At 42.9% G+C, this 14373-nt stretch overlaps 1 protein-coding gene across 1 annotated transcript in view; it reads right to left on the reverse strand.

Annotated features, from left to right (window-relative positions):
- The window catches only part of fbn3 (fibrillin 3), a 127467-nt gene extending 113924 nt beyond the window's left edge, over positions 1-13543 (reverse strand). Inside the window, exons 1-2 of the mRNA XM_058073253.2 lie at positions 12955-13543; positions 8385-8725 (exon numbers count right to left, since the gene is read on the reverse strand). Coding sequence (XP_057929236.2) covers positions 8385-8572 — 188 coding nt within the window. The 5' untranslated portion in view covers positions 8573-8725; positions 12955-13543. The remainder of the gene's footprint in view (positions 1-8384; positions 8726-12954) is intronic.
- Between the last annotated feature and the right edge of the window lie 830 nt (positions 13544-14373).

A 14373-nucleotide genomic window follows, 5' to 3' on the forward strand; every position in this document is an offset into this window, starting at 1 on the left:
TTAAGGTTCCAAGATGTCTGCTCCTAGCAAGTCTTGGTAAAGGTTAAACATGAACCTGGCTGGATAAAAAATGTCTTATTAAAAGGAAAATGTGGCTTTTTTTATGAGCTTTTCTGTCTGCGCCAACAGTAATTGCGGTCAACTGAAGCTGTAAATGCATCCCGTTGTGCGGCATTGATTGAGAAATGACTGCTGAATCAGAGTTCAGTCCTTTCCAACATGTGCATTCAGGGAAATGTTCTAAAGGTCAGACATCATCTCACCAATCTAAAACAAGTCTTTCAGGTCTATGTGATGATTTTTATGGGCATGGAAATTTTCACAGCCAGAAATAAATGAAAAGAAAGAAACCTTCATCCCTGCAACTACCAGGTAGTTCACTTCAGTTCATCCCTCCATCCACTTTTTATACCGATTGTTCTCCCGAGCGAGAGGCAAAATATACTGTGGACTGGTCACCGGCCAATCACAAACAGACTAACAACCATTCAAGAGACAAACAACCATACAATGACAGCACTCCCAAAAGAGATGCCCAAATAGAGACTCAAACCTTTGATTTCCTGACTATGAGGCCAACATAGAGAATCAGCATCTCCAAGTCCTAGTCCATGGTTCTGCCTGGAAAAGGGTGGGGATAAGATCCTGCCCCAAGTGTAGGAGTTCAAATACATTGGGGTCTTGTTCACGAGTGGGGGAAGGATGGAACGTCGATCTAAGGTCGTAGCCTCACCTATAGTCATGAGCTTTGGGTCGTTACCAAATGGACAAGATGACGGGTACAAGCAGCTGACATGAGTTTTCTCCGTAGGGTGGCTGGACTCCCCCTTAGCAAAAGCACCACTGTCAGAGTAGAACCAGTTACTTGTGCTTCGCATTGAGAGGAGCCACATGATGTGGCTTGGACATCTGGTTAGGATGCCTATCAGCTGTCTCCCCGGGGAAGTGTTCAAGGCACGTCTGAGACTATGTCTCTCAATGGGCCTGGGAATGCCTCAGGATCCTCCAGGAGGAGCTGGACGAAGTGGCCGGGCAGAGGAAAGTCTGAGCTTCCCTGCTTAGGCTGCTGCCCCTGTGATCCGACTTCGCATAAGCGGTAGAAGATGGATGGATGGATGGATGGATGGACGGACGGACGGACGGATGGATGGACGGATGGACGGACGGATGGACGGATGGATGGATAAATTGAGGCCAATATACTCAGTCACCATTGCAACTTGGTTCGTTTCAGTTCACTTATTTCTGTTTTCATAGTCAAAAGTAGTAAAAAAGTACAAAAGTAACCAATCCATACAGTTTTCACCAACCTTTCTTTGGAGTTATGGGGTAGTCATTCCTGCCTGCCGATTGGGTTGAAAGAAAATTCTAGGAAAATACTATATGGGTAAGCTATTATTGTGACTCTAGCCCTCTAAACGTCTAATTCAGAAATATGATGTAATGCTAAAAAAAAATCGAAATTTCCAGGTTTTTACTGAATAAGACCCCCAAAATGTGCATGAATACAGGATTTGGGTTTGGGTTTACAGTCTGAACGATAAATCATTGAGAGTAAAATATGGAGTATATGCATGTCCCTCATTTACGTCCCCAAACTCCTCGACATGTTTTGCAATAAAGCAACGATACAGTATAAATGCAACAAACACGGCAAAACATGAAAGCAAAGGGTTTTAAAAAAAAAACACCCAAATGTAAAATATCACACTTTGGTGTCTTTCAGGAGGTGCTGTGATGTATTCCCTACGATGACCGTAAAAGATACTGATAATAATTTTTTTAGATTTAGTTTATAGTTTGTGCACACCTGGTTGTAAGAAACACTACGCAAACAAATTTGGATTTGATCAACCGTAACTTTTGATTTGTCCTAATCAAACAACATGACATTACGAGCACATCATTACTATCAGGAGAACGGGAAGGAGTGGCGGGACCCACCTGCTGTGGCCCAGCAAAGTGCTCTATATTCGGACACATGGTCTGAGCATCCGGTGTGACACCATGGAGGTCTCTGGCAAACCTTTTGCAATTTTCACAATAAGCCTCAGGCGTCATAGCATTGCTGGCATTTCAGGTGGCTGATTGGGATTTTTTGTGTGCTTGATGAGTGTTTTTTCCTCTCATGGCGTAGCATTTGGTACAACAAGAGTGCCAAATGTCTTTCTCTTAAAGTGAATGATTGTTTACAAGTGAGCTCAGAGGAAGTTAGGACAGGCAGTTAACATCACAGGCAGGAAGGAAAAAGGAGCGCTTGATTTGCCCACCTGCACAGGACTGGTAATCTCACCTCATTAGATAATTTTTTTTAAATTATCCATAATCTGTGCGCTGCACGGCGGTCGAGTGGTTAGCGTGCAAGCTTCACAGCTAGGACACCCCCGAGTTCAATTCCACCCTCGGCCATCTCTGTGTGGAGTTTGCATGTTCTCCCCGTGCATGCGTGGGTTTTCTCCAGGTACTCCGGTTTCCTCCCACATTCCAAAAACATGCTAGGTTAATTGGCCACTCCAAATTGTCCATAGGTATGAATGTGAGTGTGAATGGTTGTTTGTCTATATGTGCCCTGTGATTGGCTGTCCACCAGTCCAGGGTGTATCCCGACTCTCGCCCGAAGACAGCTGGGATAGGCTCCAGCACCCCCGCAGCCCTATCGAAAGATTATCTGTGCGATTTTTAATTGTATCCAAGCTCCCTCATATAGGTGCAATAATTATCGTAAATTCCTGATTTTGATAGAAGATTTGAAAAGAAAGGTTTACAATAATCTTAGTATTGTAAATAGTATTGCAAACCCGATCGCCGGCTACAAATTCGATGTCAAAGGTTAGTTTTGATTGTTTTGCTGAGATCTGCTGGGATACAACCATTAACTTCTTGACAATGTGGCTTGAAGCTCCATGTTTTTCAGAGGAAAAAAAAGCCACCCTAAGAACAAACAGCGATTGACTAATTTTGCTCAAGTTGCCCCCAAACTAAAGCAATTATCTTGAATTCATTTGCTTGGCATTTGTATGTCACGTTATGCTGACTTTGTAGACAGCAACATCATGCTGTGTTTGAATTCTGGTACTGGGACGTGTCTACACGACCACCCTAGGCAACGCCTTCAGTGACACATCCGAATGCCACATAAAGGCTCTTTAAACGTGACGGTCTAGACCAGGGGTCTCAAACACGCGGCCCGCAGGCCAAATGTGGCCCGCAGGACACTAGTTTGAGGCCCCCGCCTTGATATGAAAGTTTAATCTTAGTGCGGCCCGATATGGATGCTGTATGGTATCATGTACCCAGAAAAAAATTATTATTACGTTTGATTAATGTTCATGTTAAAGGTTAAATAACTGTTAATAGTTATCCTCCCTATCCGTGTGGAAGTGGTAAGTTTTTGGCTATTTAAGTTTAAAGGAAATAACTTGAAGGCTACCGTTTAGGTCGCTAGCTCTCTAGTTTGCGAGTTAGCATGTGTCTCAAGATCTTGCAGTTGCGTAATATGTTGTAAATAAAAAAAGTATAAATGTGGCTATAGTCGTGTTTTGTCATGTCTACAGGGCTCTAATAATGCTTTGTTCATTTTAATCTGAAAAAAATCATTTGTCTACCCACCAACTATATGTGGTTTCTTAAGTTTTTATTATTTGCCGTTTTATTATTATTATTATATTTATTTGTTACTGATTGATTTTCTTTATTCTTGATTTGTTTATTTTTCATCTTATTTTGTGCAGAAAAATAAAAATTAAGATATTTGAGAACAGTGGAATGTTTTATCAGAGCTTTTATTGTAGAAAATCTGAACCAAAGTACTGAAAAAGTTTGTATATTTTTCTGTTTTTAATAAATGCGTTGGGGTTTTTTTGGAAAACCTGATGCAGCCCAGCCTTGCCAAGACCCTAGCTCCAGTGGCCCCCAGGTAAATTGAGTTTGAGACCCCTGGTCTAGACTTAGGGAGATTCGCTGGTTGGGTCATGTGTTCCAACTCTTACCCTTCTCTCTTGGCTACATGATAATATGTTCACAAGTTTGGTGTTAAAAGTCTCAGTGATCAGGAGCAGTGCATCTTGGGTCATCATGGGTGGCCACGAAAGATTGCAACGGTGTAGCCACATTCAAATTGCAACGGTCGTCGCATGTCCTTTGCATGCAGCCTCCGAAGGACACAGCCCTTGATGAAGACCGTTGACCGTCAAGCCAAGGTAAAACAGTGAAAATGTAATAAGAGTCTTTAAATGAATCAAAATAACACAACTCAGCCTGGAATGGTTTCCTCTCCGCTAGGATTTCATTGGCCTTAATCAAGTAGGTTTACCATCAACACTGATTTGACATGCACATACAGTAAACTCTGGAAAACCTCACCTTGAAAGTTTAAACAATCAGATGTTTGGGTGGTTGATGTGAAACGCTTCCAACTTGCAAAAACCCTGCTTCGATTAAAGCCGTCATGACAGCCAGCCAGCCCAGAGTGTGATGCGTTCTTATGGTGAATGGACTGATACCAAGGAGTGTGTGCTTGGGAGCCAGTCAGTCAGTCAGAGCTAGTCAGCATCAGACCTCTAGTAGACTCTACCAGGGACAGATTTGGGGGATATTGAATTCTCTCCAGCAAATAAACACTACACGTTAGCCCAAGGCCAGCATAATGACCATCATTACACTAACCACCCCTCAGTCTGCCACACACAGTCACTGACAGGTCCACCGTGATTGGTGCAAGTCTTGGATGAAAGTATTTGGACGCACAACAGAGTCTTGAATGAATCACATACACTTGACTTTGGGGAATCGAGTTCCAAAATCCAACAGTATACTGGCAGTTGTCGGTTTTTAGGTATTTGTGGTTTCTTTTGGTCCCAACCTTCATGACCATCATTAAGGATAAAGATTACTGAACGGTAATGAACGGTAATGATCTGATATGTAAGGCAAACAGACTAATATTGATAACCGAGAATTGGGCTGGGGCGGTCGTCGAGTAATGATTTTTTTGCTATGTGTACAGGCCGACATCTTGTCTAGGCATAGGCCTTATGCTAATCATTTCAACACAAATAGGCTATTTATGACAATAACAAAGACAATAGTGAAATCTTCATCTCGTGAAATTTTCATATGATTCAACTGTTCGATTGAGAGTCGAATTAAACTCCTCTGAATTGAATCCTTGAATACTCAGATATTCTAAGACACCCCTAACCGAGTATGTATGAACACCGAGGCAAAACCTTTTCCAAAACCAGACTGGGAGGTCGGAACTGTACACACATAAAGTTCATTTGTTTACCATTGGCTAAAAGCAGCTTGAGTCCAAATTATGGTTGCATCGCCAACAGACCAATAATTTAATATTTTTGACAGTAAGTCCACATTTAATGTCAAACACTCCTCATTTGTACTTTTTCTGGTGTGGAATCTCTGCACTTAATTTACTCGACAAAACAATCGTTGCATGGGGCTTTCATCCCAATCAATGCAATGTTTCCAGAACGGAAAAAGTCTGCAAGCCCGTGTTGTTCCTTGTTCTCAAAACACACAGTACACTCTTTGATGATGGGAAGAACGTACAATGCCTCTTGGTTTATGGCCAGTCTGTTCGATAAACTGAGAATGTGAATTATCAGAGTCAGTTCATTATTCAATTTGTGGCAATGGAAGCCTCCTCAGATGTTCCTGACTGAACCCAGATGACGACTGAGAACCGTGCAACACAAAGTCTTTCTGTTGAGCTTAAAGTTATAATTTGGGTCTTAAATTGACAAACCCCGCCTTAGTCCATCCTGGATGGAATCCATATTCCTTGATTTTTACCCAACATGGTAACTAACACACAAGTCTGCATGATATATTCTGTCTCCAGCACCATTTTTTTCTGCTGCTTTGCACCTACGACAGAGAAACAAACGCCTCCTTTCATAGTCCCTTTGGGTGATAGGACTACCTCATTTCCCGTGGCTTGGCACCAAGTGCTGGGGTAGATGGGAGTCTGATTGCAATAACTGATGGAGACAACAGAATGTGCCTTGTTGGGTTTCTGTACCCCAAAGTAGCGAAATATACATGGCAGACTGACGTTGCCGTCTCCACAGAGTGGTTGCAAAGTGGGCAAATTGGACTGTGGGGGAAGGAGGGCGGGGATGCAGCTGTTGAGACGAGGTGAGGTGACCTCAGTGGATCATTACACAGACGACTGAAACAAACAACACCTTTAAAAACACGCATGATGGATAGTATTGATTTCATAAATCTTCCCATGAAGTGTTGGACTTGAGCCCTATGCACCTCCAAATCTGAGTTCCTCATCTGGCCAAGACATTGGGGACAAAAATGTAAGCAGTGAAGGACTTTCTCCAGCGTATAAGCAGCAGACTCGTGGGAATGTGGGTCATGCTCTCCCTCATCATCCCCGCACGGGACATATAGAAAGCAGCTTTTCCCAACCTTTCCCATGAAATGTCAATTTGCTGTAAATACAGCAAATATGTGAACACGCCAGGCAGACGGCTAAGGTCAAACATGTGCTGTTTTGGAGAAAACAATGCGCTAGTATTCCGCAGCATAATTTGATATAAGGCGAGCTTGGCCTCGCACCAGAAAGCACAGCAGTTGAAAGGGTCGCTGCCAGGAAACAAGAGTGGGTGGGAAAGACATTTATGGTCGAAAGCTTGTCTAGATACAGCAAGGTTACAAATGTTTATAGCCTCGGTCGCAACCGGACGTACTATTTTTTGGCTGTGTGATTTTTGGGGTTGTTCATGGAGTACAGTAAAGTCTCGCAGTTGGTTCTTCTGTTGCAGGCATGTGTTTGGACAGCTATGTGGGGCGGGTTGAGCATGACCTGTGAACCAGGAAGTGCGGGAATCGGTGTGTGTGCTGCGCTCTGGTGGTGGAAGTGTGAAAAATAAAGTTGACTGGAAGCAGCCGTTCGCCGTGTTCTTTTTTGGTATTGAAATCCTTAAGCAAAGATTGATTTAAGCTGCTTTTGTATCGATATAAGCAGACCAAATTGGCTGGCGGGAGATGAAAAGGGCATCGTAGTAACCGGATTATCATAATAACTGGGTATCGTACTAACGGAACTAATTATATCATAAAAGACTAGAAATTTGCCGGGAAATGAAAATAGTATCGTAATAAGTAGTAATTCATTATAACTGATATCGATATAATGAGACTTTACTGTATGTAGTTTTGGTGACCGTGAAGGAGTAAGATCTCGTCACACTGATTACGTATGTGGTGTGCATGTGTGCCACGTACGAAAAAATTCACATTTTGCCCGAACTTGACATCAGCAAAACATACAAAAGTTGTCATATGGACGACACACTTGCAAGCTGACAAAAACTCAAGCACCCATAGAGTTTGTTTGGCATGACAAAGAACTGGTCTGCGGCCAGTCTACAGGTCAAAACTCAGCCCGTACCCTTTGCCCTTAGACTGGCTGTAAGACCACGACTAGTTGTGACCTAGGCTTATGCAAAACGCAACAAGAATGAATGGCCCAAACTAGCCTGTGTGTTCAAAACCTATGAAGACCAAATCAATTGTTTCCATATCAAGTATAAATCCAAGTATCCTTATCAGGGTCTCAGGCCAACTCCTCAAGTCCTACCATGGGGGGACACCGAAGCGTTTCCAGGCCAGCTGTGAGACATAATCCCTCCAGCAGTATAGGTATGCCCAGTGGCACCTGTGGGCATGCCCACAAAACCTCACCAGGGAGGCGTCATGATTATAGGTTGATTGGTAAATTGAGAGCTTTGCCCTCCGGCTCAGCTCTCTTGTCACCACGATACAGTGATCTGGCAACTCTGGAAACGATCCACCTGTCGATCACACACTCCTGCCTGCTCTCCATTTTCAACAACCACCCATCCATCCATTTTCTTTCACTTATCGGGGTCCTGGGTCATTGGGGCAGCAGTCTCAGTAGAAAAGTCCAGACCTTTGGGGGACACTGATCCCTGTCAAGCATGTCATAGGTCTGTCTCTGGGCCTCCTCCTCCACGCTGGGCATGCCTCATCACCAGGGAGGCGTCCAGGTCACCTCAACTAGGCCCTCCCCATGTGAAAGACATGACCGATCTCCTCACCCTATCTACAGTACAAGGCATTCACTGTCGGAGGTTCTGTGGGAGGACTTTTTAGGAGTATCGTTCAGGTGCACTTACTTTATGTCATAAAGACATGTCAATCAATGCAAGTTGATGAATGATAGCCAGTGGGGGACGGAATGAGTACTTGTGTAAAATGGCAGCCATCTGTGATGCCGCTCGTTAAGTATTTTATTCTTTATAACATCATAAATTTTAAAGTAACATTTTTGTGCAGCTGTATTTCATAACAACACAAAGAAATGCCGGACAGGAAGTCATTCCTACCCTCTCAGTGTCTCCTGGCCACGACGTCGAACCCGCTGCACTTCTCTTTGGTCCGTGGCAGTGGTGAAGCGGCTAGCCTGGAGCGGCGCCCCGTTCCCGTTCCCAGTCTGGCCGTACGCCACTTGGGTGGGCGCCAGACACAGCGCCACCCATCCCAGCAGCACCCGGGCCAGCTTCCCTGATCCCATTTGTCAGTCCTGCGATCCCTCCGAATGAAACACGAGTCTTGCACCGTTCCCTTCCTGATTCTCAGATCACCGTTTGGACCCAGGCTGAGCAATCTAGACTTGGATCTAGACCTGGATCCAGACCAAGTCCTGGTGTGCACTCCACAGCCGGGGCTACGAAGAAAAGAAAATGAAGATAAAACCACAGAAAAACAGAACAGATAGAAAGTCTGTAACTTGAAAGTGTGTAGCTGAATCACTACAAAGTTGGTATACACCTTCAGGGGACAGACTGTATAGCATGTATGCTAGCATGTAAGGGTGACACCAGACACGGTGCAATACTCGAAACAAAACATGAGATTGGGTCTACGAGGCGAGACCAGAAACGATGTATTGGAATATACTAACTTAATTTCGACTACGTTACACTCTTCTGCACTCTGTGTGTATGCGAGAGGCCCCGTCGCCACCCACCCAGATAAATGCCCTTGTTCTATGGACCAACAGGCCAAAGCAAAGTTTATTATGAAAATGATAATAATTATTATGCTAATTCATTTACATTTATCCATCCATTTTCTATGCTGCTTATCCTCACAGAGTCACTGGTATGCTGGAGCCTATCCCAGCTGAATACACCCTGGACTGGTCACGAGCCAATGGCAGCTTCAAACCCAGGTCTTCCCGATATCCTGACTGTGTAGCCAACATGCTAACCATCATGTAAACCATTATGGTTAGCATGTTAGCATGGTGCATGTTAACATGTGGCAAATGTTAGCACTTTTGCATCAGATAGCTATTCTAGCCTTGCCGATGTTTGTGTGTGCTAATGTTTGACTGTTGTATTTGATACGTGGCATCGATTAGAGCAGGGGTGGGCAAACTACGGCCCGGGGGCCACATCCGGCCCACTAAGTGTTTGAATACGGCCCGCCCGTTCTTTCCAAAGTATTATACATTTCGTTATTTGATGTGGTCTGTTGTTTACAAAGTGCTCCTGAAAAAAGGGACACAAGCACATAATAATAATAATGATAATAATAATGGCTGCACGGCGGGCGAGTGGTTATTGCACAGACCTCACAGCTAGGAGACCGGGGTTCAATTCCACCCTCGGCCATCTCTGTGTGGAGTTTGCATGTTCTCCCCGTGCATGTGTGGGTTTTCTCCGGGTACTCCGTTTTCCTCCCACATTCCAAAAACATGCTAGATTAATTGCCGACTCCAAATTGTCCATAGGTATGAATGTGAGTGTGAATGGTTGTTTGTCTATATGTGCCCTGTGATTGGCTGGCCACCAGACCAGGGTGTACCTCGCCTCTCGCCCAAAGACAGCTGGGATAGGCTCCAGCATCCCCGCGACCCTCGTGAGAAAAAGCGGTAGAAAATTAATGAATAATAATAATACATTTAATTTATAACACACTTTACACATGTACTTTACACATATACTTTACATATAGTCTGCCCCCCCCCCCCCCAATTTTTTTTAAATCAATGCGGCCCGCGAGTCAAAAAGTTTGCTCACCCCTGGATTAGAGTGACGGTGTATGTGTAAAAAGTGCATTAAGTATACAATAATGAACCACACGCTGTGACTTTAAGTGGTTGAAAAATACCTGTAGGTCTTGACAATTGGTAATAATAACAAACAAGTCAAGATGTAACATGATGTCATATGACAAAAATGTTTTTAAAATATTACAATTCAACAATATAGTTTCCTTGGCCAAGCACGACATAGCAAACCGTCAGGAGTTTTACCGCGGTTAATCATTAATACCGGTAATCGTTACATCCCTAATCACAAGCATGAAACATTGCTACACAAGTCCCAAAGGGAGACAAAAGAACAGTTAACTAGGGGAGCGAAAAACCAGCAATGAGCTACATTTTTCTTCCCTGAAAAAAAAAGAACGAATTCCACCAGTGAACGTCAGGACAGTTAATGGATGTGGACAAATGACTCATAAAGTGCGCCAATTATCTTCATTATGTGATTTATTCAGCCTGGACGTGCAAATCGTTTCATTTTGGACGTGCTGACCTCATACGAGAATCTGCGTCGTCTTTCAAATTCTGTCGACTTGGGGGTACGTTACGGTTGAAAAACACGCCCGGGGGTGCGACTGGATTGGACAGCCTTGAGGTTTATTTTCTCTTCACCACCTCATTATAGACCACAGCTTTAACGTTGGGGCCCTGCCCATGCACAAGCTCGGCAGACACGGGGCCCCCCGCCTCGACGCCAGCCCCCGTCCCACCACAGCACACGTAAATAAGAGTGGAACAACAACTGTAGAGCTTTCGCCAGTGCATTTGACGAGGGCCGTCAAGGATGCAGACTGACAAATTATCAGACTGATAAATGAATATGAATCTGTTCATTAATACGCATTCTAATACACTTGGTTTGCCAAAGAATAAGAAGACGTAAAATCTTTGCCAATTTGGTGACTTTGTCGCTACATTTAGCGAAATTTTTTTTTAAGCGACTAGCGACAAATCTAGAGACTTTTGGAGACTATGAAATGAAATCGAATCTCGCTCTTCTCAACGTGCAACCGGTGCCACTGTCTTGTTTATAAAAAAAACATTTCCCATATAAATACAACGGTACCTTGGTTAACATCCGCATCAGTTAACACGTTTTTCAGTGTACAGACACAATTTTTGGTCAAATTTTCCTCATCATTAAGACAACAGCGTTTGAACCATACCGAGACAAGGCTGCAAGACCTCCAAATTTTACGGCTTAAACAGAAGACCGTCGTCCTTTCAGAGTTATGCAAATGTAACGGGAGTGGCTCCGTCATTCATTCCGCATAACAGTGTATCAGGTGTCTCATTTTGTTTTGTGGGTTCTTTTCCCAACAAAACTAGGCAAAAGTTATGTTAAATGTGCAGTTTTCCAATGCTTCATTTTTGCAACACATTTTCTGCATGTTAAACCATAATTATTGTCTATAAAAACATTTTTGGTTGTCTGGAACAAATTAATTGAATGAATGAGAAAATTTGTTTTGGTTAGAGTCTGTTCTGGTTTGAGTTGTACTGATTAATTACATTAACCAAGGCACCGCTGTTTATTGGTTTTGATTTTTTATGTTTTTGATTCACTTTCTGAAAATGTGTCATGGCCAGTTATGGAAATTCAACCACCTCCTCAACCAAATATAGATTGCAGTCCTGCAGGTAACGAATGTATCGAATGTCATTGAATGTATCAAGAAAATGACGTTTGTGGTGTGAATTTCAACGCCTCCACCTGAAATATTGGACTTGTCATTGAAAAACGGTAAACTAAAAGCTGAATAACGCAGCTGTGAGTTTGTACCACTTGAAAAAGGTCCAAAAAGAATCAGATGCAATCATAACATCAACCCCTAGAGGGCATGTCGATGTGCTGTGGTGCCTTCACCAACATTATACACTGCTCACGTTCATTCATTCCTTCATTTTAACACAGCAATAGCCTCATTTAACAGCATTTTACCATAAACATGCATGCATTTAAGGCACAATTGCATGAGGACTGCTATGATATGCTGTGATGTGTTCATCACAATGATACAGCACTGAAGTGATGTATGCATTTCTTGCCTTTTACCTCCTCAATAGGAGGTAATAGCTTTTTTGGAGTTCACAGGGACACAAGTTTTGTCTAAAGCAGGGGTGCCCAAAGTGTGTCAAAACTACACACACGCACACAAAAAATGTGAAAAATTGCAAAAATACAGCAATTAAGGCACAATGTAAGAAGAAAAACCAGAAAATACTCATATATATATATTAAAAAAAACTGTATAAATAAGAATGAGGATGCAGCCCTCCCTGATCGAAACTATAAAAAGCAGGAATGAACTAACAATTGAAAAGTATTTTGTTTTTTGTTGCTTAAAAAAAAGTATGTCATTTTTTTGCTGCACATAAATGACATGTATTTTATGAGTCAGACAGAAAAAGATGTTCATTTTGCACTAGTCGGGTGCAAATGTGAAAAAACAAAACGCCCAACCAAAGTCTCAGTCCAAGTTTTACAGCATAGAGTTTCAGTGCTGAGCTCTCCCTGCAACTTTATGAATGGACTTCAGCCGCTACTCGCTTATTTAAACACAACTTGCATACAAAAGTGGCACGAAAACCAAAATGAAAGTGCATCAAGCTATAGAGTTTTCACCCCTGGCGACGCAGCTCCATAAAAATGAACAAAAGCAACTTTTCCTGCAACTTGCAGCATCTTAACGCTGAGGCGCATCTACTCAATGGATGAGTTAATCGGCCGTGAAACACGCACTGGCTTGTGCAACAAAAGTCCCCCCCCCGCCGAGCCTTTGAATAAAAAGTCATTACACACTCTTTTGTCATGCCTACTTTATCATCAATGCACACCATACCTTCACAATCGCAGCACCTTGACGTCGAGGAGCCCGGCGTTTCACACAGGAGATATACGCACACCAAGGATGGAATCTTCAACTGCAGCTTTGTGAGCAGAAAAAAAATGTGGAGAAAAGTTGAAGAATTCCCTGTTTGGGATAAGGGGAGGGGACAGTGAGGGAGTAAAAGAGAGAGCGAGAGAGAGAGAGGGCTGGAGGTGAAGGAGGAGGGGGTAGTAACGGTCTACAGGACTAACCCACATTCCTGAAGGAGAAGACTCCTGGAGTTGCTGTTGGGCGCTGCAAACACGACTATCATCACCTCCTGCAGGCTGCATGACACCAGGCTTGATAAGATGCATTTGCATTCATCCGCCTGAGGAGCAACACAAGGAGGCTTCCATCCATACATACCTGGCAACTTTTGCATTTGAAACTAGCTCTCCACTTAGTGCTTTGGATGTCACAGCTTTACTATATTTTTCAAAAATATACAAATGAATAAATCATGATGTTTCGTGGTTCACTATGACCTATTTAAAAATGCATCATTAAGTGAAGCATTTGCTTCTCAAAACAATATACGTTCAAAAGAGTAATACATTTGCATTACAAAAAAGTCAGTTTGCGTTGTCGCCTGTCCATTGTTGTGTGTCTCTTTAATTGATACACTGTTCAAGATCAGCAACTCAAGCCGGGCTTCCACCTGACAAACAGAACACATTGTATCCAACTGCCTGCTTCCTCTTCATGTTGTCTGAACATCCATGAAGGAGTACCTCAAGGTTCAACCTTGAGACCAATTTTATTTACAATTTATATCAATAACTTTTGTCATCGAATGCCTTTTATCAAATTGATTGCAATTTTTTTATGTCATTTATTGCTGCTCTTTTTGTCCAGACTTTAGAATTGTTACAGATAGCTTTCAGTACTTGCAGACTTGTTTACAATCCTTGAAACTGGTTTTAAATGCAGTGAAAATGAAAGCCATGTTATACTCTCGTAAACCTGAAAATGCAGAGCCTGTCAAGACCATTACCGCTAGAAATGGCAAACCGATGGCTGCTAGTTTCAAGTATCTTGGTTTTCAGCTTGATCGAGAACTCTCCTTCTAGACTTGCATTGCTAATCTTGCCCGTAAATTGAAGGTGATTTGGATTTTATTTTAGGAATACATCCTGTCTCTCCCTCAGAGCTCGGAAATATGTTGTCTCTTCACTATCAGGACTTAACGTAAAAAACATCCACACTCAACCCCCCACTAACTTAAAGGTACCAAATACCAGCCAGAAGTGCATCCAATTCTACACAAGTTCCCAAGCCTTACTTACTTAACCTTTTAAAGCCAATGTGAATGTTACACTGTCAACAGCCTTAATGTTAGCGAGCTAATGCTAACAGAGCCAACAGGAGAACGCCCAACCGCAGAAGTAA

The sequence above is a fragment of the Doryrhamphus excisus genome, linkage group LG4 (assembly GCF_037039965.1).
Source record: "Doryrhamphus excisus strain RoL-2023G ecotype Guam linkage group LG4, RoL_Dexc_Guam_v1.1, whole genome shotgun sequence".
Lineage (NCBI taxonomy): Eukaryota > Metazoa > Chordata > Actinopteri > Syngnathiformes > Syngnathidae > Doryrhamphus > Doryrhamphus excisus.